Source organism: Apus apus, chromosome 3 (genome assembly GCF_020740795.1).
Source record: "Apus apus isolate bApuApu2 chromosome 3, bApuApu2.pri.cur, whole genome shotgun sequence".
In the NCBI taxonomy this organism is placed as follows: Eukaryota; Metazoa; Chordata; class Aves; order Apodiformes; family Apodidae; genus Apus; species Apus apus.
The window spans coordinates 87,953,653-87,981,636 of record NC_067284.1 but is presented as its reverse complement, the minus strand read 5'-3'; the positions used below and the strand labels follow the sequence as shown (position 1 = coordinate 87,981,636).

At 43.3% G+C, this 27,984-nt stretch overlaps 1 protein-coding gene across 3 annotated transcripts; it reads right to left on the bottom strand.

Moving 5' to 3' along the window:
- Nucleotides 1-478: 478 nt before the first annotated feature.
- On the bottom strand, nucleotides 479-26,772 carry CAPN9 (calpain 9). Of its 3 annotated transcripts, XM_051614057.1 has the most exons (20): nucleotides 26,559-26,772; nucleotides 22,473-22,542; nucleotides 21,886-22,004; nucleotides 21,143-21,276; nucleotides 20,387-20,555; nucleotides 18,775-18,858; nucleotides 18,440-18,525; nucleotides 16,679-16,756; nucleotides 12,565-12,725; nucleotides 11,711-11,868; nucleotides 10,843-11,051; nucleotides 10,206-10,242; nucleotides 8,469-8,549; nucleotides 7,908-7,965; nucleotides 7,267-7,331; nucleotides 4,840-4,908; nucleotides 3,355-3,433; nucleotides 2,575-2,691; nucleotides 1,517-1,575; nucleotides 479-797 (listed from the first exon to the last, which is right to left on the bottom strand). In XM_051614057.1, exons 1-20 carry the CDS (start codon nucleotides 26,769-26,771, stop codon nucleotides 771-773), a joined length of 2,073 nt encoding a protein of 690 aa, XP_051470017.1. In that variant the 5' UTR covers nucleotide 26,772; the 3' UTR covers nucleotides 479-770. The 3 variants fall into 3 exon arrangements, with proteins under 3 accessions (XP_051470017.1, XP_051470018.1, XP_051470019.1); XM_051614058.1 differs by lacking the exon at nucleotides 16,679-16,756; XM_051614059.1 differs by lacking the exons at nucleotides 21,886-22,004; nucleotides 22,473-22,542 and having other exon boundaries at nucleotides 26,559-26,771.
- Between the last annotated feature and the right edge of the window lie 1,212 nt (nucleotides 26,773-27,984).

Sequence of the window (27,984 nt, the reverse complement as noted above, 5' to 3'; positions counted from 1 at the left end):
AAATGAAGGCAAGCTGTGTGCAACTCTGCAGAGACTGGCTTGTGGGACACACTCAGGCCACAGAGCAAAGTTTGTATCAGAGGAACATTGTTGGTAGCAGAGGAAGGACTAAGGGAAGGTGAGATGCAACAATTTTTTCCTAAATTAAATCTGTAATGAATGCCAAACCTTAGCTTAAGCATGCTCCTAAGGAAGCCTGGATAAGGGACCTCTTCAAGGATGAATTTTCATCCCTGCGTTCATTAGTCTTCCTTTGTTCACAGTCCACCAAACTGCAATTCATATGGATACAAGAGGGGACTTGTAATGTAGCCACACAGCATGCCTGAAAATAAATACCAAACTAAACAAAGTTTTACACAAACTTGCATTTTCAAAAGCACCTTACAGTAATTTGTAGCCAAGCATCAATAAAGACTTTTATTCACTGTAGTCTGTCCTGTGCTGAAGCTAAATACAATCCTATTTCATAAAAATCTGTGGTCACTCAGGGACATCAGTTTCAGTCTGCTTGAGAGGCATGTGTACCCCATACAAATGCCTCTCACAGTAATAAATCCACTATCAGGTTTTATCAAAAATAAAACCAAAATGTGATCTGACTGTTGAACTCATCAACAGAGCTGGGGACCAGATAGGGTGGGTAGCATGCATGTTCCTCCAGATGAAATCTCCTGGCAAAGTTTGCATGTGAAGCGGACCTCAGATGTTGGGGCAGAAATCTCAGCAGCAATGTCACAAGGAACTCCCAGCATCCAAGTCAGACTTCTTCAGATGTTCATTGCCAGATTGATAAACTAATATTGGAAGAAAGATCAACTTTACAATAAATTATTTCAGGCCCTTGTCCCTCCCCCTCTCTCTTTCCCCAGATGAAAGCGAGATGTTCAAAAGCAGTGCCTTGCTCTGGATTGACCCCACACCAAGAAGACCCTTGCTCTCCAAGCACTAGATGCTGACAAAAGCAGTGTTGTTGTTTGTGTCTGAGCAGTCCACACAGGCTCCCAAGTTTATTGTGCCAGAGACTTCCTAGTGCTTTGCCCCAGGAAGTGTTGGGTTAGCATAAAATGAGAGACAACCCTCAAGTGCAACAGGGAGACAAAGAGAGCACAAGAAAATAAGCAGCCTGTGCTGAGCAGTGTGTGAAGCAGATGATAGACAGGCACAGGAGAGGCTGACCTGAACTTCTGGGGGATTCAGGGAGAAGAAAAGACCATCTGCTGCTTCCCTGTTACCCTATCAAGAGCTGGCACACAAGGAAGGAAAAAGCAGAGAATCTAGGAAGGGTGATGGGAAGCTGTCAATATGCCACAGGGCAAGGAAGAAGTAGCATGGAAGAGATGCAACCAGTGCATGTGCTGTAAACCCCAAGCCTGTTGAAGCCTATGGCCCCTGCACTCTCATGGACACAGATGTCACCTGAAGTGTCATGCAGAAATACTCTGGTTCTTACAAGAGGACAAAGCTCTAGAGAAGCTCCATCATTTTGTCAGTATTTATAAAGCCGTGCTCATACCTCACCTATATCCAGGTTAATGAACTCCTTGTTTTTCACACTCAGTGCTTGGAATACTCCTGAAATGAAAAACAGGACACCAATGCTATAAATACACCCACCTCATTCATATTCATACACGACCTCCCCATCCCACAAAAACGGGTGGACATGCCAAGGAGAGGGACAGCCTGGTGCAAAAGTGGCTCTCTGAGTGAAGTCCTTGCAAGAGGAAATGTGTTGTGGACTTCAGGTCTTTGTGCAAGTCTCTCTTCAGAATTTGTCTGGAAGTCAGTGTCCTGGGTGCACTAAACAAATAGATTTGAGTGATACTACAAAATGAAGTCATTTGCATTTCTTTATATATCTCACTTAACTTTTTTCTCTCTCTAGTTTAATACTTCTAATACCACGGATCGGACCAGAAAGTAAAGAGAAGAACAAAACGAAAAAGCAGTCAAGAAAGTTGATTTTGCTTCTGATAGAGTGAGCTGCTTTTGATTTGAACTTGGAGCCACATTAATTACCACTTCATCATTCATCCAGCCATTTTACCTACCTCCACTACTTCTGCTCTGGACTGAAAGTGACCCTGAGCACAAACTGAGACCTAGGGCGCATCAATGTACAGGGAACCACATCTTCAGCCAAAAGTGGAGAAGTTAAGTAAAAGGTACAGGAGATACCTGCCCAAGCACATGTCAGTTATCTCTTTGCATGAAGCACAAGCAATATCATTGGATCCTTGAACTTCTGTGATCCCAAATTAAGCGTGTGGGTGAGCCACTAGAAAGGCTATAACATGGACTTTGCCAGCATTCCTCACATGCCTTCTATGTTGCTGCAGTTTATGAGGCAGGCTCAGTTCACATGGGGAAATTTTCCATTAGCAACAGAACATTTTTCACTTTACAGGAGAAAAGCCACCCTAAAAGCAAATGCTAAATACAGCTCCTTTCTGTTAGCCATGTACCCACTTGATCTCAGATATTGCGCCATATGCTCAGAGACAGCCAAAAGTGCAACATTTTTTTTTTTTTTTCAAAGAGGAAGAAATTCCAGAGGAAGAAGATACTCACGACTTGCATTCTCTAAGCGAATTAAGCAGTTCAGAAAATCATCAAATTCAATCTGGAACTGTTCATCAGAGTAGCGGAGGACAATCAGTTGCAGCAGGTAGTTGTTGAGTTGGTATCCTTCCCAAAGACAGATGCACAAATGAAAAGTAAGCAACATCACTCATAGGCCAGGGAGGAATCTGCACATCTCTACTAACTGATCTTGGAAACCAGTTAATGGGAGGATAAACTATGGCACACATCCACCCAGAAAGCAATTTGACCACAAAGTTCTTTAAGCTTGTGATGAATAACAAACTCTGAAAAAGAATTTCTGCAGTCCTTGCAGTTTCTAGTCCATGCACTTTTTGATGTATGAGGGACTATTCTGTCTCCTTGAAATTTCAAGGGATTTCTGCAAAATCTTGGTGCTTTAAAAAAATAATTTGTGATGAAATACAAATGCACTGACTGCTCTTCATAACAAAGAGCTTACTCCCTGGCCTCAAGTGGAGATGAAGTGGTTTCTTTCAGTGTCTAGCCCTGCACACGTGCAACCTTGTTGAGTTTAACAGAGCTCAATAAAAATGTAAAGATTGCTCCAACTGCCTTGCAGGGCTGGGGACACCTGGGGCAAAAGTAGTCAATTCAAGGTCCTCTCTAGGTGCCTAGGTCCTCTCTGGGGGTTCAGATGTCCTCTCTGTTTGGGGGCACCCAGCCTGCATTACTGGTTGGAGTCCTCTTCATCCACAGTTGGTCTGCCCAACAGGTTTCCCAGATAAAATACAGTGCTTATCTTACCTGCAGCTTTAAGAGCACTGCGAAGCTCATAGGAAGACATGGAGCCAGATTTATCAAAGTCAAATTGAAGAAAGATATTCTGTTATGAAAGGAGCACATGGTAAGTTCAGTATTTGCATATGAAAAGGACCACAGATATGACATAGAAAGGCAAGGTGCTTGACTGTATAACACAAGCATTTGAGAAAGCCATCAAGACTTTGACGCAGATCAAGTCTGACTCTGACTGAGGATCAGATCTGGGTCCCAACTCTCTTTGTCATATGAATAGGTTGTTATGAAACTGAAACAAGTGTTGCCAAACCCAAGCATTCAGAAATAATGAGTTGTTCTTCATAAAAAATTCCATTATTTTTTAAAAAGTTATTTTATCTGAGAAGGATGTATTGTGTTGTGGTTTTTTTTTCTTTTAACGCTTAACTGATGTATTCTCTTAATCTCTTTTTATGTTTCCCTCTACAATTCTGAAGGCCAGAGAAAAATTTTTTACACATGAAGTTAGGATTGTTTCTTACTCATTTGCTTCTAGGTATAAAAGATCTACACAGCTACACTCATGGCACAACCAAGAGAACTGGTACAAACAGTTTTAATTTTGACCTAAATGTAAAATAATTAAGCTGGAGTTCAGTTCTGTCCTTTTAATGAGACAACAAACACAACTCTTCCTTGGAATAGGAATTATTTAGACCTGTCATCACATTCAGCTTAAAATTTTCCAGCAAATATACATGGAAATCTTGCTACAGGATACAAGGATTTTTCAAGCCCCCTTGTTAAAAAACAATGCATCCTTTGTTAAGAGAGACGTGGCATTAGTACCCAGAAAAAGTGTCTGCCATTTCTGATGGGCTAGACAAGAAGCAGAGAATTGCATATTTTGAGTGCTTGGGTGAAGCATGAATTCAGAAAAAAGCTATTAATGACCATGAGGAAACAATTATGATGTCTTTATTTGAATATTCAGTCTGTGGCCTGATTCTGCAAGCCTGTTTATTCTTACTTCCATATACAGTGGCAGGAAAATGTGTTTAAAATTAGAATCACACTTTCCCAGACTTCAGTACAGTTGACTCCTGAGAGATCAATAATGGAAACGCAGTGACTTAGGAAATCATTGTTTCCTACTAGTCTTGAATCATCACTTTCTTTTTCTGTACAACAGCAGTAATGGAAACTCCTTAAGTTTCATTTTGATTGGCTTGCTTATTAGTGCCCATTGCATTCTTTATCCCAAACATAGTTGATTTGCTTACAAAAATCTCTGTTATTTCCAGAAAACCATTATGGTTTAGCATCATGGAAAGCTAATAATGTCTTTGACCATCCAAAATAAGCCCCCGTACTTTTAAAACATTTGTTTCAAGTTAGAATTCATGGCTTGTAAACACTCCTGTCTCCATTTTTGACTGAACATACATAATAAACTACACAGGAAATAGCTAATTAAATGGATAAACAAACACAATTAATAATGTCACCTACTATCCATGTCTTCATTTTTTCCCAGAAAACTTTGAACTCATTAAATTCCAGTTTCCCATTGCCACTGATCTGGTAATGTGAATTAAGGAAAAGTTTTTGTTACATGAAGATCAAAATTCTGTCTGAACATATCTGTGCTGTTCCTTTAATCAGAAAACATTTTGTTGCCTGGAAAGCCTGGGGTGCCACTGAAACTGAGACAGGGACTTCTCAAGAGGTGCAGCTCAAGCAGTTACAGTCATGACTGTGACTGTGATACTTGAGGAACATGATGTTATGTAAAAGCACAGCTGAGCAATGCAGGCCCCACAGGGGAAAGACACAGATTGTTCCAAAGCAAGAACAGCTTTGGATGTAAATGGGATATAAATGATTCAGAGAATTAAATTACCTGATTAAAACAAATTGCTACTGTACTCAAAGGACTCAATCAATGTGCTATTCATGATTTTTATCTAGTGACCAGGCTTTGTTACAATGGCTCAGCCAAAAATTAATGGGAGCCATGGGGTGAGGCTGGCAAAATCTGGTCTTACTAGCTGAAAAAAATGTCTGCATAGCAGTTCTGAGAGGAAGTGGTTAGATCTGCCTGGCCTTCCCTCTGCCTGAATTATGTGGGTCTTAATATTTATTTTATTGAGTTAATGATGTCGCCCAAGCACAGCTCACTTGCAGGATGGGGTGCTTGCTCTGAAATGCTAAATAAGGAATGGGCCCACTCCTTTTCCATCTTACTTGTCAGGACTAAGCCCTTGCTCAGAAAGACACCAGATCAGAAAGCATTCACAAAGGTCAGAATGTGCCAAGCAGGGTCTAGGTAGTGCCTGCTGTTATTTAAGGACCTACACTGGCGACATTACTGAGGGCACTCACAGATCCCAAGGACATTATCACTCCTGCAAAAAGTTTGTCTTTCTACCCAGCCAGGTTCTTCTTCCTGGGGTCACATAGGACTTTGCCCCACCTCTGTGCCACTGCATGGTGACAGCAGCGAAGGAATTTGGTGGCATATGACACCAAGGGGTGTCTTCCAGCCTTGATGTGTGTTTGCATTCATGTCATTTTGCTCCTCCATTGTGCTCCATTTGGAGCATGTCCAGACCAGGATGGTTGTGTCTGTGTTCCTTGTGCTTCCAAAGCAGATTAAGAGATGTCTCCCCATCTATTCAAAACTATGCAGAGATTTGTTTGGAAGCATTGCAAATAGTGGAAACTATTTAGTTATATCCTAAATAGTAAACCTAGGACTGCTGCCATTCTCCAAGGTCAAGCGCAGACCCTGGCATTGTCCCAATACCATGTAAGGATGAGATGTGAACATGGACCAGTTCCCTACTGAAGCTAGGTTTTCAAGGAAGGAAATTTAGAGCTAGTCCCCTGCTTCTCATTTGCATATGCATGATGTCTGATCGTCTCTGAATTTTAACATTGTGGACATAGCTTTAACAGGATAAAGTTTTGTCTCTTTTGGTTTTCTGTTAGAAATGTTAGAGAGGATGTTACCTGTCATGGACTGGAGCAACAAAAGGAAAAGATAAGAACTTCTCAGCTGAACAAGCAAGACATAATCCATACGCTAGATACTTGCCGTCTCAGGACTGTATCTGTTTTTCTCACATGTAACAAAATTGTCTATTGGGAAAGCAAGCTGCAAAAAGCAGCTCTACCTGAAGGGAAGCCATGCTAAGCAAACTCTACAGGCACCAGAACACTGCAAAGGGGTAAGTACCAGGGCTGTGATCCATCTCACCTGATGTCTGAGCAGTCATTTAGCATCCTGCACAGTTAGGCCCATCCAAGCATAATTACACCATCCTTTTCACTATCTACAAAAGAAGACTAGAAAGCAAGCTAAGGTGTAGACACCTACAACACAAATGTCTACATCTCGACAGACAACTCTCGCCCACATGTCTGCTTCCTGGAGTTCCAGGATCTAGCTGAATGACCAGATTTTCCAGCTTTTAATCTGGCTGTAAAAAACCCCACAGCTTTGATATCAGTAATTTTTGGCACTCTGCTGATCCTTAATTTCTGACCTATAACTTGCATGCACAACTCCGTCTCCTGAATGTAATCCTCTAGACAACAGACTTCTATCGAGTTGTCTCTTCCAGGCCTTTTAAAAATAAATCACAGCTTGAAAAAATGCAGTTCTATAAAGAAGTAATTTGATATTTACTTTTACAGGTGCACAGCATTCAACTTCTGCTTCTCCGTCTGTAGTAGAAAATGGTCTGTCTCAAAGGTCCAAACCCTAAATTTCTAAAATAAGAATCAGGATATAACTTTCACATATGTTTTTAGTTTGCATAGTGTTCTGTCGTGACATTAACACATCCATCTCTAATATCCATGACAGGTAATGCTGTGGGCAATTATATTCAGTATTCATTTAGCCTCACAAACACTTAGTTGAAAGGATACATCCGTAAGAGAAATGATATTTCGGCATGAAATGAGACTTAAGTTCTTGAATCTAATGTTCTTTACTGAAAAAGGACAAGAGTAAGAAAAAAGTTATTGAGCAAATCTGCCTTTTATAATCTGAAAATAGGATTTCATATGCAGAGATAGCTGGCTGTTAGTCCTCATTGTGGGAGGACATGTACACTAGAAGATGAAGACTATAGAGAAGTCACAGTCCAGACAGAGGAGGTATTTACTGATGACAAGACATACTGTTCTTGTTTTGTAAATCAGGAGATGAGGTTCAGAGAGAGACAGGTTTCTCATTGTACAAAGGGCTTGTAGCAGGGTCATGGACTATGTCCAGGTCTTACAAGTCCCAGCCCAGTGCCTGTCCCTCCACAGCAGAGCAGTAAGGCAATGGAGAGCTGGCTTCACTGAGCTGACATGGATCACACTGGAGGCAGAGCAAGCTTGTGGTTATATCATGGACCAGATGTTTTCCTGGCTCTGCCCTGGCTAGCTAAAGGACACTAGACAGGAGCCATAACACAGGCTATTTTTATATTATTTTTTTTTTTCTATCTGTAAGTGAATTTAATAGGAGCTTTTATAAAGTTATTTAAATGGCCCTTTACTTAGAGGCTATCAGCACTTACTTTTCTTTAATACAGCATTCAGAACATATTCAAGTTCTTCTGCAGAAATCTCCATGTCCTCAAGTAAAAATAAATAAATTAAATTGGAGCATCTGTTAATTGATTGTTCCTCCAATCAGACACACCAAAAACCTCAGAAAACACAAACATCCATCTGTACTTTACTGCAACTCAGGGAAAGAGAACTGTGCAAACCCAAGAAAAGGTGAAACAACTATAGGAGTGGCAAAACATAGGCGTGCTACTGTGCATAAGGCTGCCTGAAAGAGATCCCAAGCAGGATTCATTGATTCAAAGAAAAATAACCTGCAGTTGGACACTGAACCAGGCAGGCTCGCTCAGAGCTTCAGTTCTAGCTTTGGTCCTCTTGCTTGCTCACCAGGGACTGCACCCTTCTCTATCTAGACATAAGGCATGGTGACATCTGGTGACCAAACAACATACTACAGCTAAGCACACTCCCAAAATACAGCGTTTTCGTTTCACCTGGCCATGGGTGGGAGCAGAAATATCTCCCCTCTTCCTACATCTTGCCATGACCCACAAGGGTTTTGTACTTACTTTTCCTGAAATCTGCTCAAAGAGTACCCGGAACTGTTTTTCATCTTCAGTTTCTTGTGGGCTTGGGTTTGGGTTTGGAGGCTGCAACATCAACCACACAAGTAATTAAAAGAACTCTGAAACTAGACATTTCTTCCACACAGAGCCCCACTGTGCATCAGGGGACCACAATAGCTCTAAAAAGAAGGGTACACATGCTCCTGAACATTGCTAAGCCTGAGGCTTCCCAACCATATAGCTGCCCAAGATCTCACCCCCTCATTTCCTACACCTGGGTGATTGCACAGTGTGCCACTGCCATTATCTCAAAACCAAGAGCACCCATACTGGAAAACACTTCTCCTCTCATCCCATCCTGGCACCACTCTTCTTCCCCAGTTCTTAAACCACAGCTCTACTGAGCTCTTTCCAGCAGCAGCGTCCAGGGACCTCTCTCCCCTCTTGAGAGCACCACAAGAGGTGGCTGCACTTTGGCTCATTACCCAGAGCCATCCAAAGCCTGGAAGCACTTTCAGCTGAGTGCCTCAGTGCAGCCACAGGGTTGTAGATCCCAGGCTTTAGTCTACACTGATTAGTAGAGAAATGCAATAGTGCAGAGCCACTGCTATAGCTGGGGTGACCATGTGAATAGGGGAGTCCTGGGGCCAAAAATATGAGGAAAAAGAAAGGAACAGCACAGGACAGGAAGCAAAGAATCAGGCTTTGTTTTCTCTACCTGCAGAAGATATAACATGGGTGCTGTTTCGTGTATGGTCACCAGAGAGGCCTGGTGACACTGATGGCCACTTACACTTTTTTTGACTGTATGTAAGTTTATAGAATCATAGGGGTTGGAAGTGACCTCTGAAGATCACTGAGTCCAACCCCCCCTGCTGCAGCAGGAACACCTAGGGCAGATCACACAGAAGCACATCCAGACAGGTCTTGAAAGTCTCCAGAAAGGGAGACTCCCCAGCCTCTGTGGGCAACCTGTTCCAGTGCTCCATCACCCTCACAGTTTGGATGCAGTCCCTTAGTGATACCGGGACAGATGAACAGATTTACTTTGCTACTGAACATGGCCCTGAGATTCCAGAAATGGAGGTGCACTTGTTAGCTGGTCCCTGGAGGGGTTTTACTAAAGAGGGACACATGAGATCGTGGCTTAGCTTGTTACCATGGGAAGACACACCACAACAAATGGCTTATTTGCAAGGATACACTAAAACAGGAGCTGACTCAGACTCAGCTGCAATTAGTGCTCAGCAGGCAGACCACGCCATTCAGAAACAAAAAGAATGTAATCATTTCATTAGGCATACACATGTATCAATCACTCCTTCCCAAGCCCTACAGATATTGATAAATAAATGCATCTGTATGCAAAATGAACGTAGGTCTGCAGGCATTCTCTTGCCTCTTCCTTTTTTATAATATATGAAATATTAAAAGATGCGAACAGCCATGTACCTCCCCATGGCTAATGGGTGTGCTTTCAGTGCACTCGTGGTGGCTGATACCCACTTCTGGTGCTGGATGACATCAACTGCCTTGAAGTGGATGCAGAAGCATAGTGATTATGATTTTGTTACAGCTCTTTTACCATATTCAGCAGATCTGACTGTTTCAGTCACATACAAAGCTGGCAGTTGTGTAGCATTCCTGTTAAATGAACATGTTGTAGCCCAAGACAGTAAAAGCAGTGTGTGCTGGATTCTAGTGAGCTATTCTCTTGCTATTTTAACTCTGTGGACTTACCTCAGGGAGATCAATGGCAACATTTTCATCTAGATCCCTGGAGAAAACAAAACCTTATTCAGTATCTGAAGATATTAAACATCTGCTTGGAGTGTAAGCTTGCTTAGTACATTTTTCAGAAGTGAATGATAGAACTGCATTTTTCACCTAACAGGTCAAGTTCAGATAAAATTCATCAGACAATCAGATTTTTGCCCTGTTTAAATTTTGGTATAAGCAAACAGACTTCAAGCATGACTGAGGGAGGGTGCAGCTGTGCATGCTGTCTGCTAAGGAATTAATCTCATTGTGCACACACTTTTACCTCAATATAAAATTTTCATTTGGACAAACTTTGGGAGGAAACAAACAGGAATAAACAAGAAACAAAAACTGCTCCGTTCACAGATTCATTCTTTGTCAAGCTTCCAGCAGATTCATCATAACAAGCCTTATTTCCCCACCTCCTAAATTCCTCTCCAAAACACATCAGGTTTAACAAAAATGGGCAAATGCAAAAAAACCCCCAACCAGCAAGAGCTTCCCATGCCAAGGCTCTGCTGTAGGGCTGGGTGCCAGGCAGCCAGGCTCTCCCCAGCAGCCAGCAGCCCCATGTGCAGGCGAGCATCAGGGGGCCCAGGGCTCACTATTGACTTACTCAGTGATGGCCTTCTTCTCAGAGAAAATCCTCAGGCAGAAATCTGCCTCCTGGTGTGGCTCAAACGTGGTTGGAACAAGAATGTAATGGCCCGGTGGCAGCTTGAATCTGTTAGATACTTCCCTTAAATTAATGTAGGTTTTGCTTCTGGCCTTGGAGGGGTGGTACCTGAAGAAGTCTTTGCCCAAGTGTCCATCTCTGCCAGGGCTCTAGGAGGGGAAATTGAGACAGCACTGCACTGCTCAGGTCATGCTAGGGGCCATTCTTGCCCCTTTCCAAAACACAAAGCCAAACTCTGCCTGGCACCAGCCTTTCCCCCAGCTGTGACCCTGACTCTTACCCTTCACCCAGGTGGCTCACAGCAGCCTAGCTCCCACCTTACGGCAAGGATCCACTACCAGTGGTCCTTTCCCACCCAGAAGGCTGTCTAAGAGGACTCTGGGGAATTGTCTTCCTGCTTAAACATTCCCTGCCATTAAATATCACCATCCCAGGTAGGATGTCACAGAGCAATGACAACAGATTTGCCAATCCCAACCTCACTCAGGAACAGGCACCCCTGCGTGTGACGTACCCTAAGGGACTCATAAGAAGCAACATCAGCTCTCCAGGAGCCAGACAGGGGATGACAGAATCATGGGGCCAAGGAGTCTACCCTGAGAACCCATGGCCCTGCAGGGACTCCTAAATCCTCCTCTGAGAGGACTCAATCCCAACCACATCAAAATTCTCTGTGGGGATTGATGTAATTGAGATTATTTTAAGAGCGAGAGCCCTAAAAATGCATGATGACTGGCAGGGCTACAAACCCAGAGAAAGATGCTAATACTGATAGTGCAGCTACTGCTCTGTAAAAGTAACACAGTACCTCATAAATAGAGTAGCCAATGGTCAGCATTTCAGCCCCAAGCTTCCTGAGTTTACGGCGATCCTTTTGCATCAGTGCTGCTATGAATGTGCACTCATCTTGTCCATCATCTTTCTCTGTCAAATGTAGCTTGATTTGTGGATTTGTCCAGAAAGTCTCTGCCAATGTAAAGAACACCAGAGAGTTTCTTGCCTCAGAATAAAAATAACGCCACTACTACTACTGAAAAAAGTTGAAGACAAAAAGGACAATTAAGCTGAGGTTTTGTTCAAATGTCATTTTTCCACTAGCTGTCATGCTTCTTTCTTTCCACTAAGCTCTGCGGAAAAAAAAGCCAAATCCCAAAGTCCTTCATGGAAGTAGGTGTAGAAAGATTTTAGGCCTGATATTTTATCAAGTTACCATGGTTTAAATAAAGTTGTCAGATGGGATTTTATAAAGTATGTAGCTACAATGATCCCATAGTGCTTGTGCCAGTCTGCAGTAACACAGTTCAGATCCATGTTGCTACTTTGGAGCCATATAAACATGCTGGCTGGGCTAGATTTTTGTCTCATTTTACACTTACTGCTGCAGTTTAAGTGACTTATTTGGAGCTAGTCCTGCTCATAAAAATGTAAACAAGAGGCAAATCAGATCCAATGAACTTGAGACCAAAGAAAGCAGCTCTTCTACCACAAAGTCTCAAGTGGGACCATATAAATATTTGTCCTTTTGGCTGGTTCCTATGAGCTGAGACCCACCTAGCCTGGCCAGCACTCATAGTTCTGGCTATGGGGTAACAGGAGAGGACGCTGAGGGTGAGTAATGACTTCCAGTGCCTGCTCCTCATTTTAAGAGCAGTATCTATTTACCTAGAAAATTTCTACATCCTCCTGCAGTGGATCCCCGGACCCAGCTCCCCTGGTGGATGGTCACCTCCCACCTGTGGGCAGTGTTGTCTTCCAGGGCATCTGGTGTCAGGTTGCAGATCTCGACTTTGTCAAAATACACTTTGAAGTCTTCAAATTTCATCCTGAGCAAAACACATAGGAAGGAAAAGGCAGTCATGCACATCAGCAAAGGTTACTTACTCCCCAGAGTTCCAGGGCCGCATCACCAGCTTGTGTGGATCTGAACAGTTTCAGTGACTGTGGAGACATGCAGATGTACAACAGAGAAGCGAGCTCTCACTCACTGCAGTGTAAAACCCAAGCAACCTTCATGGCTGGGTCTGATTCTGACATCTCTTACACCTTTATTTTTGCTCTACAACTCTGTTAATTTTACCCAGTTAGAGCTGAGTATAAGATAAAAGGAACCGATACTAGCACAAAACCAATGGTGGAAAGAGTTATTTCACCAACACCATCCTGGCCTTAGTGGCTACATCTATATGGCCGAAGAGCCAACCAAAGGATGGCTGGCATATGTGCAGGAGCTAAGTCTGTCTACAAATCAGCTGTGTGTCCAATGCCTGCCACATGACAGCACTACAAAGGACACATGATGATGGACTGGCCGAGCCATGGTACAATTAGCCTGTCCACTCTGCAATTAAAGTTATAGTTGGGCATTTGCTAAGGTGCCTAGGCTCAGGGTGCTCACGTTCCCCTTCTTATGGGTGCCTGGGTCCTTGCTTAGCAAAAACACACATCAAATGTGAGGGACAAAATGTGTGTTTGGATTTGAGTAGCAGTTCAGAACTGTCTTTAAAGGTGGTGTAGACACTGCTGCTTGCTACTGTGTCAGGTCAACTGCACTACATATATTTTATTTATACCTAGGGTAGACATATATACATACCCATGGGAAGGAGGGAGCAAATGCCACAATATGGATGTTTCTAAGCTGCTAGGCTGGGGTGGTTGAAACTAGCACGCAGCATGCTGAGAAGCAGATAGGCCATGAGATTTTGTCTCTCAAGTAAAAGGGCAAAGTCTGGTGTTCAGAACTGAGCAAAAAGCCAGAAGAAGGGACAGCCAGAGCCAGGCACCACTTGGCATAGTGTGCAGCACTAGGCAAAAGGAACAAAATGGGGTAGCTTGCATGGTTGGCACTTCGGAGACAAGAGGCCCACATGCTCTAAGATCAAGGGTAGTCTTGGTGGGCTGAACTTCCATTTGTAAAAGCAAAGAGGCTTTCCTGAGGGCAATTTAGCCTCCAGATGTGTCCTCTGCTCTGAGTCACTCTCTGTAAGAGCCCCTCTCTCTCCATGGACCATAGGAATAACATGAAGAAATTGATCTCCTCCCTAATGCGGACTCCTTAACTATCCTTTTCCTCCAGAGGCTGATGCCTAGCGAAAAAAACAGAGCAGCAGGAGAGCAAAAGCTCTCCAGGACTGCATGTTCATCTGCAGCAGTGGCAGATAGGACCCAGCTAGCTCTCATTGTATCTCACCAAACACAGCTACCTCCGTTTTTCTGCTGCATAAGGAATAGATATCTGTGACAATTTTAATTTACACTTGCTATGGGCCGTTTTATGACTTGTTTTTAATGTAGGAAGAAACAGCAGGGTTTGCTCTCCTGAGCTCAGTCCAATTTCTTGTTGGCTATTTCTGTGTATTGCTAGCCCTAGGCCCTGCTAATTCTCACTTTGATGCTCAGCACAGAAGAGCATTGCAGCATAGCAAAATCTTTCTCCAAGTGGCTCAGTTTCCTGGCCACACTATGTAGTTTTGGACTTTTTGGAAATGTGCTGCAAAGCAGATGTAGAACTAGCACTTTATACATCAGATTTGTCTCCTAAGGAGAAACCACCTGTTCTAACTTCCTTAGGGCCATCCAGGATTTGTAGTGGTGAAGAGAAGACCCTGACCCTCTGATTATAGGAGAGAAAGGACTAGGGTGACTAAGAAGCTGATTTCTTAGCCAACAGCAGGATGCCTTCTTCAAATCTGCTAGAAGCATCTGGACAACACCAATCTAATATGCTAATATGTAGCAAAAAAAAAATTGGGGTAGTTAATGAGGTCAGCAGGCCCCCTGAGCATGTTACCAAGAAGAATTTCTTCAGTCCTCACAAATCCAAAGAACAAAAGGGACAAAAGTTCTTATCAGACCACCTTTCCCACCTTATCCCATGGAGTCCTCTACAGCTGTGCTGCCTTTTTTGCATTGATTGAAGACACTCTGGTGATACTACACTTATCTTGCATTAAATTTTCTATTGTTTTAAATCTAATTTCCCTTGCTGCACTACCCTTCCTCCTAGCCTTCCTGTTCCACCTAGGATGAAATCTAACACAATACATGAGAATAAACTGGTGTGTTTCTTCTTCCTCTTGTTCTCTTTCATTTAACAAAAATGAGCTAAGCCCAAAGATAATGCGTGTCATGTAGAACATATTTTGAACTCTGGAGGACCTAATTACTTTGCTACTCACAGTTTCTAGCAGCGGGTTTCAAAGCACGTCATAAAGATTATCCCAGCTTTCCAGGGAGGCAAGCCAAGCCACCACCAGCAGTGGTCAACACACCTGCTGAAGGTCCTCAGCTGCAGAAGTAGGAATACAGCTCATTCACTGTTTACTTAGATAAACTGCATCAGCAAGAACCACAGAAGGAGCAAACTAAAAAGTGGGGAGAAGCAGCTATTTTCATGTCTTTCCTTATCTGAATATTTTGATGTCTTTAGTGATACATGACAACATTGTTTATGCAAAGTCTGGATGTGAAGCCTGGCAGGGGAACCATCAAGGTGTGGCTTAGAGGGGGCAAAGAGGCAAACACTCCTCAGAGAAATACACTGAAGTTCAGAGGCATTAGTAAAAATAAGTCTTATGGACTGGGTGGAGAGTCTAGCAGGCATCAAACATGCATGACTGGTTTTGGAAGCATTTCTTAACTCCTGCATATGATTTTTTTCCACTGAACCCCTTCTGTGGAAATTTCAGCCTCAGTTACTTTTGTTTCAGCTCTGAATGGCTGAGATGCTGGATGAGGAATCCAAACATTTGTCTGGGTATACTCAACTTCTGAGGACTTACTTAACTATCAGCTTAGCTCTGTTGGACAGGTGACTTTTCATGAATCTTACTGCTCATGTGATGCCTACTTGCACACTTGTACCTCCATTACACAGTAAGACTTTAAGTCATGCTCTGTATTGAGAGACTTGCTGGAGTTATGCGGGTTCCAGGTAAATATCCTATCTAAAAATAATTAATGGATCAGCCACTGGACTTACCTCCCTCCAGAGCTATCAAGGTTTGGGATAAATAATTATACATGACTTAACTTGCTTCATTGTGTGTTTCAAATCACTTTTCAGGCCTAAAGTTGAACTTTGATTTAACCTGCAGGAAAAATCTGAAATAGCCCCACTGCATACCTCTCTAGATTTACCTCTGTAAAGGTGATGAGCATCTGGCCTTAGAAAATGTGACTAGACACATTGTCAGTAGTGTAAAGCATGCTTGATATAGGGGGCAATAATGTACAAGTCAGCCATCTGCTCTGTCTGAGATTGTGAATTTGGCACAAAGAACACACTTCCAAAGCAATTTCTACTGTATTTTTTCCCCATTTAATATTTTCTTAAAACTTCTCATAATTTCTTATGTATCTTGTTGTCACCTTCAGCAGCAAGTAGTATTGCTTCTCAGCACTGCCTTCCCTTTCAGTGTATGCCTAGCATCATCAATGAAGGCATTTCATAGGTGACACAGTGCAATGCACTGCTCCCTTCTGTAGTCTCCTTTGATCATGGTAAGGAATTAAGGGTGTTACATTCATGGGACACTCACAGTATTTGAAAGATGCTAATGTTATAACTAAGCTGACATTCAAAATGCTTTTTGTTATTAAAATAGACATGGGCACACAGGAAACATAAAGAAAACCAAGTGAGCATTCTACCAGCTCTCTCCGAGGCAGAAGCAGAGCATTTGTTCACACAGAGACTTCTTCCTTATTGCTTGTTTTGGCCACTTGTGCCTTGATTTCTGACTAGAGCCACACACTTTAAAAACCTGTGGCTTACCAGAACTCTCCATCATCCAGTGCTTCTTGAGAGAGGCGTCTCTGCTCCGACGGGCTCACTGAACGCCACTCCTGAGAGCTGCAAGAAAACAAAACCAAGCTTTACTATGGCTATGTGGCAATTCATTTTGCCTGGCTCAGAACAACTGGCTGGACACAGCAGCAGGCTGGTCTTCTTCCAAATGTGTTTTATTTGAGTGGCCCACACAAACACAGATGCATTTGGGAGGTATCCCAAATCCCACTGTCATTCATGGTCAAGGAAACCCAACTAATGGAACTGGAAGCAGGACCAGGCCAGAGAGCCCAAAGCTGCTCCAGGATGGTCCTGCATGAGTTACTGCAGGCACTCAGAGTTGGGACAGCTGCCTGGTGTTGGGATAGGGCTATGGGTATAATACGGCTATGGGTAAACCTCAAGATTTTGGTCCCACCCCTCCTGAAATCTGTTTTTCGTTTGTTGTACCATTTCCTCTTTTATATTTGTCAATAGCTTAGGGCCAGATGTTCCTTCAAAACTGAGTCAACAGGAACTGAACAGGCTCCTTCTCCCTTACAGAGAGATTTGATGGAGTTACTGGGGTTCCAGGTAAAGTCTTTGCCTCCTTTTCATTCACCCCTACAACTCCAGATGCAGCTCACCAAAACCAAACAAAAACCTGCTACAGCTTTTTGGAAAAACTGGAAATACCCCACTACATTTCTGATCAGACATAATAAACAGGGAGTAGCAGGCAACTTCTGTTGAGGTTAATTCCAGCAACAACTACAAAACGTTAATGCAGTTCTTGTATTGACCTGCTAGCTCCTCTGAAACTTAAGTTCAAGAAAACCTCCCAAGTGCAGAATCAGAGCCCTGCTTTGCAGAGACAGCCTTTTCAATGAACAGCACAAATGGCCAGATGCTAGTCCTGATATTAAACTCTCCTTATTTTCTGAGATCTAGTAACTCATTATATATGCCAATTAACCATATTTTTCTTTTTTAAGATAACAAAGGATCCGAGCTGATGTGGTGATCTGAGTCACATTAAAGACAGGAACATCCAGAGTAGTCCTATAGATGACTACGTGTCTCAGCAATTTTAAAGAGCCACGCAGTTTATGACTCCTCTACACCTGTAGGCATGAAAAAAACTTAGTAGAAGAAAGTGAAACAAAAATTAAGCCATGGATATGTGAAAAAAATACATTGAAAAGTGTATGTTGAGGGGAAATATAGTGTTGGTTTTTACTATATGTATAATTATTATTATTTGCACTTTGTTCAACTTTGGTAGTAAACACAGACTGGTTTTCAGACTAATTTGGTTGTGTTTTGGGTCCTTCCACACCTTTGTTGTTCTCATTTAATGGTCATATATTCCTGCCTATTCCTGACATGTTTGGAAACCCAGAACAGTAAATGCAACTGGAGGCTCATAAGCTACTTAGAGGGAGTAATACAGTATCAGTTTTCATCTTATCTGAAAAAATCACTCCAAATGTATATTTTTTCAAATCGGGAGTGTCTTAAATTATCCCATTTGTATTAATCCATGTTTTTTGCTAATGCTAGATTTTGGGCACTAAACAACTTTGACAGTGTCCCCATAATCAAGCAGCTTTAAAAATACTGAGGGTGACGTTAATTTGGCAGTAATACTGTTGCACATGTGCAAACTCTTGATTTAATTTTCTGTGGAATAGCTGGCTGTGGAGCTGCAGAAAGCTGGCTGTGGAGCTGCAGCCTTGGTGAGGCCAGCACGTAGTGCACACGCACTTGTCACTCCAAGGGCCGTTCCACTCGACCTGTCCCCAGGGGTTCCTTATCCTTATGAGCTGCACTTGCTGGCCCCGATAGTTCACCTGGGGAAGAAGGAAACAGAGACAACACCAAGTGTCAGTAGCTAGGGGAGCAGGATTTCTCCCGTAAGCAGAGGCTGAGCAAGCTGGTGTAACTGCTGGGCAAAAGGTGCAGACTGCTATGGGAGATTTGGGAGGGAAAGATGGATGGGAATCTGGATAACCCCCAGGATAACTCCCCATCACCTCAGGTTAGGGACACTCCCTCATCTTTTCCCCAGGTCTCTCCTTGCCCTGTGCTGCTGAACATACCTTGTTGATGCCAGTCACAGAGTAAGCATGGCCCTTTATAAGGCCAAAGGGTGTTTTGGCTTCTGACTCGGCAGCACTGCTGGTCTGAAAGACAGGGGAAAAAATGTGAATCTCCCCCTTCAGAGCTTGCTCACAAGTGGTGCCACCTTGTCCTTTCCAGGCATCAGGTTGGGAGGCCAGTGGCTAACCAGTACTATGAACAGGGAACTTGTCTGTCTGCTCAATGCAGACAGTAATGGTGAAATTGTGTCCTTTGAGGAAAGGAAAGGTGGGATTTGAGGGGTTTTTAGCATTGTTCATTCAGAGGGAATAAAATGTACCTTCTCTGCCCCTGTTATTCTGTATAAACATCATCTACATTTCCAGGCAGTCAGTCTTAACTCCCATTCAAATGTAGTTTGTATCAGCTAAGGGATGGGAAAAGGTGCTCTCAGACTGAGATCAAGTGTTGATATGGTCCCATTTCATGTAAAAAGACATTGATGGAGCAGTGATGGCAGTGAAGGGTCCCATCAGCCAGCTGAGTATCACCCTTTCTCTCTAGTTCAATAATTAATAGTCTTTGCAAGCAGCAAAGCTTCATCAGGAGAGAAAGGAAAACACAAATCAGAAAACAATGAACACCAGAGCTGAGGGCATAGTCTTGAGTAAAAGAGAGAGCCTGAGGAAAAGACCTGCTTTCAAGTCAGGGAAGCAACGGGTTTGAGACAACAGGTGTCCTTAGCCCAGCCACATGTTCAGTAATAAGGATCTTGGGCAGAGGGCAAACAAAAGCTTCTCTCCTTATCCCCCAGCCTGGAAACTTCCTTTGTTTTTGTTACAAGTGTCTGAAAGGGAAATCAAACATTTTGTGGTTGGTGAGATTTTTCTCCAGCTTCTCATTCTAGTGGAGAAACCTGGCACACTCTTAAAGTTTCTAAACTGCCTTTCTCACTGAGCACAGTCAGCAAGGAACAGCAACAGGGCTTTCAGTCTTGCTGTTGAGCGGATTGGGCATTTTTCACCAGAAAGCCAAGGACACATGGATAGCTCCTTTTAACCTGGATAGACACACTGATGGAGCAGTGTAAGTAACCTGTGCGTCTGCTGCCCACCAGCAACATTCCCTCTGGGAAAGCTGGAGATTTTAGTTTCTAGAGGGATAGACCTGACATAATATGAGCTACAGCCCCTGTTTACAAACAAACACACTGATCCTGAAAATTGTCGAGTCCCCCAAGTACTCACAGGCGCTGTTACATCACTCAGGGCTGAACAAGAACAATTTTGTAGCCTCTGGAACCAGGAAGTCCTCAAGAAACTATGGCATATTTTAATGTTAAGTGACCAAACAAGTCAGGAGAGGAAGTTCACTCTCACCTAGTGCTCATACTCATGTCATTATTGCCCTAAATACAGTGGCCATCACCTGCTGAAAAAGTGGTGACTCTTTTATTTTAAACAACTGTGCTAAGGTCTATGTTAATGTGATGTATCTATCAGTTCACAGCTATTATTTGCAGAGTTAACTGCATATCCATCTACTTGTCATTTATGTAGCTGGTCTTTTAAAAGTAGACCAGCAGAAACCACAAAACTAAACTGAGAAATTCAGACCCCATTTCTTACTTACATCAATAGAGCAGCCCACCATTGAGCATCTTCTCAGAGCTTTCTCTAGGATTTCATAGAAATTGTCAGGAGCCTTTTTAACCTCATACATTTCTCCTACACCCCCAGTGAAATCCTCCATGGCTTCTATTGTGCTGCCTCCTTTGAGAGCCTCGTAGCTGCCGTTCAGCCTGGAAAACACATGCTGACCATGAGACATGCTTTCAAAACTTTGAAGATAACTATTATGAGAGCTTTCTCACACAGGTGTAAAACTGCAGCACTGAAATAAAAAGAAGTTCCCCAGAATGTACCCAAGACATATGTGAAGAGTATTGGGATAATTCCACTTTCCTTTTTAATCGAATTTTTAATTCAATTATTTCTCCATATCCTTAAAGCCTGGGGTGTTTCTTTCTTTGATGCCAGTTGTCATGTTGGCAAGTGGCTTGCTACCTGCCAAATCATTTAAAAATCTGGACTTAGGCAGAGCCCTCAGTTCAGGTTTCTGCAGACACAAATGGCAAGACTCAGGCTTTGATCTGACTCTATTGCTATCAGCTAGGTCTGTGTCTAATGATGTGCTGGAAGCTGGACCAGTTCACAAGAGATAGACATAACATCTTTTGATGCAGGCAGCAGCAAATGCAAAAATCCCCACCACCACCACCATGAAATATTGGATAGAAGCTATTCCCTGGGCTTGTGAATAATGTATGTAAAAATTGTGAATAATACATGTACAAACAGCAAAGTATACATGTACAGTGTGACTTACTTGGCATAGGCTTTCTCTAGTAAGGCACTCCAAAATTCATTGTGATCAGCTGAGTGCAGGAAAACCAAGCGGCCGTTGAAGGTGGGTAGTCGGTCATCAATCACAATATCCAGCCACTCATTGTGCTGCCAAAACTATTTAGAAAGGATGAGAAATGCGTTTGCTGACAGTATGTAATTTCCTGAACATAGGGCTCTGGTGTCCCAGCACTTCTAATTGGAAGTTAGTGACAATCATAGGCTTCATTAGAAGTCATATATAAATAATCCATTCCCACTACACCGTGGCAGGCTGCTCTGAAGGAAGGGTAATCTATCCTAAGAGAAGACTAAGACTAAAAGTGAAGAGCTGTACTGTGGCTCCTTATCTGAGTAACATCACTCATGTAGCTAATACAAGTGGTCACCACATGACTCGACACCTTTAAGGCACACATAGATTACAGATCCCAGCCCAGCTCTCTTGAGGCCTTATATCCTAAGTGGGGTTTATGTGCTTAGGAAGATACAAAATGATTTCTAAAGCCATATATCTCTTCCATAGCAGAAGTGGCTACAAGTGTGCCTGTGGGAGGCTGGTGTAGCCCTCTAGGTTGTTTCTCAAAACATGGAAAACAGTGTAAGCTTAGCCATCTCTGTTTTTTCAGTGTCTCTCCTCTACAATAACTGACAATCTCACTGCAAAATAAACCGTGACATGTAATGACAGAAATGTGTTCATGCTATGCAAGATGTTCATCTTACCTGGAAGTGAAATATTCCAGCATAATCTGGCCCAAAATTTTGATCCAGTGGGACCACTCTTGCTAGCAGTTTTTCATTCAGGGTGAGAGAAGCTATGGCTGCTAATAGCCAGCAGTCACCTGTGAATTGAGAAGGGAAAAAAAAAAAAAAAAATCCTTATTCTCTTCCCTCCAAGAGGAAAAGGTGATGTAGGGACCAGAGCAGATGTTATGGCAGTTAGCTGCCATCCCTCTTGAAATCCAAAAGACAGACAGCCTGTGTGTTCCCAGAAAGGGTGCCCCTGCCTGGTCCAGGCAGACTGTGCTGCAGTTTAGAGATGGTGGCAGACAAAAGGCTCCCTTCAGTTCACAGTACCCTCTTGTGGAGATCCTTCCCTGATCCTGAATCCCACTGCACCAGGGTGGTCCCTGGCATGGATGGGAGGCTACCAAGGAGGTGGCTGTGGGCAAGGTAAGCATAGGCAGTACCTCCAGCTTCACTGCTTCCACCAGTGCAGGAGGAACAACATCCCCTCATGTCTGAGGATATTCCTTTTGCTCCTCACAGGGTGTAGGCATGAAGGTGTCCACCCAGAGGGAATCACTCACCAAGATCCCCTTGGCAAATATCAGTTCTTGTGGCTCCTCCAAGGATAAACTTGGGGTCTTTGACAATTTCCTGTGAGAGTGGGAGAGAAACACTGAAATTACTTAGAACGTGCCAGGAAAATATTACCATCACTCTGAGCCCAGACAAGCAGCCTGGTGTGTGCCATATGAGCTATATTATCCTGTAGCAGTGTGGCCACCACAAAAAAAAAAGGTGGGGAATCCTTGCTAATTAATTACAGTGTAGAGCAATTAAAGAATCAACTAATTCCATTTTTTCATAATTAGTTGGCTGATAATGAAAGGCTGGCATCCATTTGTAGGTAATTGTTAAATTATCATAGCACAACCTGCTCCGGAATCTCAATGTCAGGCTACAAAACACGATTAATGGGGTTTTTGTCTAATGGCTGGAAAGACTAAAACTGGCAATTCACCTTTAAATGCACTACTAAGCCTTTTATTTAGCTGCACATAATACCTAGAACATACAGTGTCTGACAACCATGAGACCATTCCCTCCTCAAATAAGCAAAGAACAAAGGTAGACTGCAGACTTGTTTGCTTTACAGAGTTGATTTTTAGGAGAGGCTGACACCACCCACCTTTGTGTGTCCAGAAGGCAGAGGGACTGGTGCTCATGGTGGCATTAAAACAATTCTCAAGCACTCATTTGACTGTTTTAGTTCAGCTACTAGCACCACAGCTGGACAGAAATATTACAGTGGGAAACCAATAAATGTGGCAGGAATAACTCTCTCTTCTCCCCTTTCCCATGAACTGTAAATTGAATTTAATTGATTGAATTGAATAGAAAAGGGAGGAAGAGGGTATCTAATATATTCCTAGAAAATTATTACTAGAAAAATATGTCTGTAGTCAATCAATCTGCCCTGATATGTTACTGCAGACCCTATGGCATGAAGCAGACCCTTCTGCCTAAGTGGCAGAAGCCTGGGGGTGGGGATTAAACATGGTGGGAAAATAGAAGAACACATTCAGTCGTTTGACTCCTGCATTTGCCTAGAAGGAATCTGAGTTGCTTTTGGTTCATATCACTGCATTTTGTGAGGCAATCAGGGCAGGATATTGATTCTTCTGTTCAGCTTCCTGCACTTACTGCTGAAGCACTTACTGCTGGCCATTGCTGGAGCCAGGACACTCTCCTCAGTGAACCTGCACAGCTCCTGCAAAGCTCACCCTGCAGGGGCAATACTGAGCAGGAAGCCGGTTTGCATAGTTTTTATTTGCCTGTGCTGGGGAGGAGGTGGCAGTCAGGATATGGCTCAGCCACAGGAGCCCTGAGGAGGAGGCACTGCAGCATGTCATGTCCCCATTGTGTAGAGCAAAGGGAAACCAAACAGCAGCTCTTCCTTACCTGGCCCACCTGCTTGTTAAATACACTCAGTCTTCCTGGGACTGGCCATGAACAATAAAAAATAAAGCTCATTGCCTTTAGGCATAAATATAACAATGGCTGATAAAGTAGCTGATCTTTAATAACATGCCTTGTTTTAGAGCATCATTGCTCCTGAGGAACAGAATTTGCATGGCAAGAACTGTATTTAGCTGTTACCAAGAAACTCCATGTTTTAACAAGGGACAAGATAAAACACCTTTCCACTGACATGGGTCTGAACATTAGGTTCATAGCTCATAGCTCACTGCTTTACAGTTGGTATGTGGAAAAATATTTTCTATCTCTTACGTGTAAAGCAAAAAAAAAACAATTTAAAAAAAATAAAAAGGAACTGAAAGGATTTTGGCTGGACCCCTGCCTTGTTCTCTGCTATACAAAAGAAAACAATGCTCTACAGTTTTTGAGTGGATGTTGCAAAACTAGTATTGACAAGGGATTCTCAGACTGGATGGTAGAAAATGTGTACCAGGGCTTTTGGCATGTTGAAGGACAAAATCCAGAGATGGATCTTGCATCCACACACAGCATACAGAAATTGAAGGATTCACCTGCACAAGGATATTGCCTGGAAGTAGAGACATGCAATTCTCAGAGAGATGAAACAGGGAGACCCATGATTTGCCTGATGCTACATCAAAGCTTTGTTTCTTTAGACTAAAAAGAAATTAAATTGCAACCCTGGTGCCTCTGCCTCACATTGGTAAGGGGGGCATATGGAAACCTGAGACTGAGGGTGAAAGTGTTTAGATGGCCTTATTTCTGTGCTTACATTTCCCTGCCTGGTTCTGGCATGCAGTGCCTGTCATACCAGTTACCTGTGGCCATTCATATTAGGAGAATTGCCTTCTTACTTCCTGCTGTAGAACATAGACTCATTTGGCATTGGTAAAACACATTTGTTTCTCCTTTTTTGGAGTTTGGGTTGTTGTTGTTGTTTGGTTTGGTTTTTTTCTGTTCTTCAACTTGTATGTCTAACTTTCCCAGACACTGAGATGTTTAATTTATCCAAGCAATTGAGTTTAGATATAAATTAAGATAGAAAGGAGAGGAGAGGAAGACAATGAGTTCTTTTGTTCTTCAGATTATTTTAAAATTTTGATAAGGTGCAGTTTCAAAGGTTTAATTTGCAATGAAAAGGGATTGCTAAACAAAATCAATCTATGTCTTTCTGAACCTTAGAGCACTTAAGGTTTATGTACAAGATGAGATGTTAACTTGGTGCAGATCCATGTAGCTCACTGATTGAAGTGGGAGATTTACAGATTAGGGCTGGCTGAGGGTCTTGTTCACTCTGCATACAAATGTGTATACATGCAGGTATATGCATGTCAAAATAACGAGAAAGCCTCCTCTACTATTACTAAAGATGAAACTCTAGCAGTGTCTGCATCTGAAGGCCAACATTATTTGTCCCTGCAATTACCCACAAGTCTTATGCTACACTTCATTTGAGCTACTGTAAAATATTGGTAGGAGAGGCAGTAAAACCAGTCACTGTGAAAAGCAGTTTGAACACAGATCCTCTACACAGACACAGGGCTCTTGTTCTCATCTTCTCCAGTGCCACAGCTCCACCAGCAGAGCTGTGGCAATTAACCCAGCAAATGCTTCAGGCTTACAGGCCACTTGGGTTTTGGGGTAGTGCCTGCAGGGCACTTACATGTAGGGTATCCCATTTTTTCATATCTGAACATTGTCCACAAGTAATAGCTTTAATTATCTTCTGCACTACACCAACTGATGCTGAGGCATTTGAATGCCTATAATTGTGGATTAAGTTAAGCCAAAATTTAAACCCATCTTTAAGCCTGTTTAGTTCTTTTTCTCTCTTGGTATCACTGTTTACAAAGGAAAGTTTTCTACTAAAGGAGAAACTTTCAGATTTGGATGAAAAATAGAATAAGCATCAGTCACCAACAAAGAAATGAGGTGTAGCCACAAATTTTCTGTGACTATTAGTTACAGGGTTAACTGGGGAGAAGAAAGCTGGAGCGATGTTGTGTTTGTGATCTGAGAGCATGTGACTAGTGAAGCTCCAGGCTCTTGCTGTGTTATTAATGATTGTTATGCAAGATGCATTAAGAGATACTCATCAAGCCCTTGGCTACTGTTGAATGGCTCAGTAACCATGGCATGTATTCTTAATCTCTCCATATTTCATGACAGAAGGGAGCAAATAAAAGTATCTAAAAGTTAAAACAATTGAATTTTTAAAGTTTAACCTTAATAATGAATTTCCTACATTAGTGACACTTGATTTTTACACAGTTGGAACATCATAATCTATTTTACCCTTAAGTTCTTGTATGTCCTCTTATTTTCATCTTAACATTGCTTCTGTTTGGCAATAATGTAAAAGAAGGCTGATTACAAGTTGTTTATGCATGTACCTAAATATACATGCATAAAGTGTGGCTACAGAACAAGCTACATCTAAAAGATGGGGTGAAGCCTTCCCGCCCTCTGGTCCTGCAGCTTGAGGTCTTTATGGGTGACATTCCGACTGCACACCACTGCCCCTGAGGTGGGAAGAGTTTCCCCCCCCCTCCATGTCTCCCTGAACGTGCCACACGTTTGGTGCAATCCCGAAGTCCAGCAGCATCTAGATTTTGGCAAGCTGAAAGGAGAAAAAGACTCACCCTCCCCTGTACAACAAGCATACTCACTGTGGGCCTCCTCCAGATAAAGGGAATGGGTGGCTTTTCACTGAAGAAGAGAGAGGAGCTGCAGGCCGGGAAGTCGGTGTCCTCAAAGAGGACCCCCCTGCGCAGGCACTCCTGCTTCAGCTCCTGGTAGCCCTTCCCCGAGCCGTGGGTGGCACGGGCGGCACCAGGCAGCGCCGGTGGCCTCGGCTTTGAGTCCTGGTACAGGTAGGGCATGGCTCCCTCCCACCTGCCAGAGAGATCCCGAGGAGCCAAGGCTCAGCAGGCTTTGGAGGCAGAAGTAGGGGGAGAATGGGTGGAACAAGAGGGAGCAAAAATACCTCTAGTGCCTTGCGAAGGAAAAGGGGGAGGAAAGGGGTGTGCTGCGTGGAAGTTGGTGGTGTCCTCCAGCCCTCCCCTGCCACACCTCCTTGAGACTGACCTGCTGGCTGCTCCAAAAAGCAGCAAACACCCTGAAAGCAAACAGGGAGGGAAAGAGGCCAGCCAGCCCTGGCCACATCAGCCGCTCAGCAGGGAGTGCCTGGTGGGGAAGGGTGTGAGCAGGGCCCGGGGCCACTCCCCGGCAGGCACGGCTGGACAGGAGGTTGCCGCTGCGCCAGGGCTGACTTTGAGGTACACAGCCAGAGCCCTCCATCATGTGGTGGCAAGCCCTGGGAGGGAAACATGAGGTTCATGTCAGGGTGTAAGCACTGTTTCTCACAGGTGGGAGAACAGCTTGTCATGGCTGGTGGTGAGGCCATCCCAGCAGGCAGGTGGTGTTCTCGTCAGATGACACGCCAGAGGGACAACAGGGCCAAAAGGTGGCCAGAGGCTGGGCTGCTCTGTGGGGAGGGATCTGGCTACAGGGCAAGGGCTGGGTGTGTGCAGGAGAGGTGGTGGTAGATCACGGGGAGGGCTCCGAGCAGGGTGGGTACCGAGCAGCAGGGCAAACCTAGGGAAACTGTCAGGAAATGCTATCCTGAGGAGGGATTGTAATGGCAGGAGCATTGAAGGAGCTCTGTGTGTATTGTAACACAGAATTTTAGAAACAAATACATATGTACTTGCCACTGATTTCTGGGTTTCATGACCTTTTTTATCTGTCACTGTGCTTCTTCCTCTACCCATCTCTTACCTGCAGCATCGTACCTCGCGTTAGACAGTAAAATACTGTGCTGGAGAGGATTGCAGTCAATGTGCCATGGATGCTCTGAAGGAATAACGGCAAGGCTCAGAGCCAGATGAGCATGGATATTCCTCTCTGCTTGAAAAGGGGAGAGATGCCACCCTCTTGGAACAAATTACAGTTCCTGTAATACAAAATACAGCCCTGAATATAAAGAATGCTCAGCCTCCCTTTGCTTTAATTGGCTCTTTGGTGGACCAGTCGAGCTTGCCACCAAGAGGTGATTTATGGAGAGCAATTAGGTGAAACAGAATAAGCTCCTTT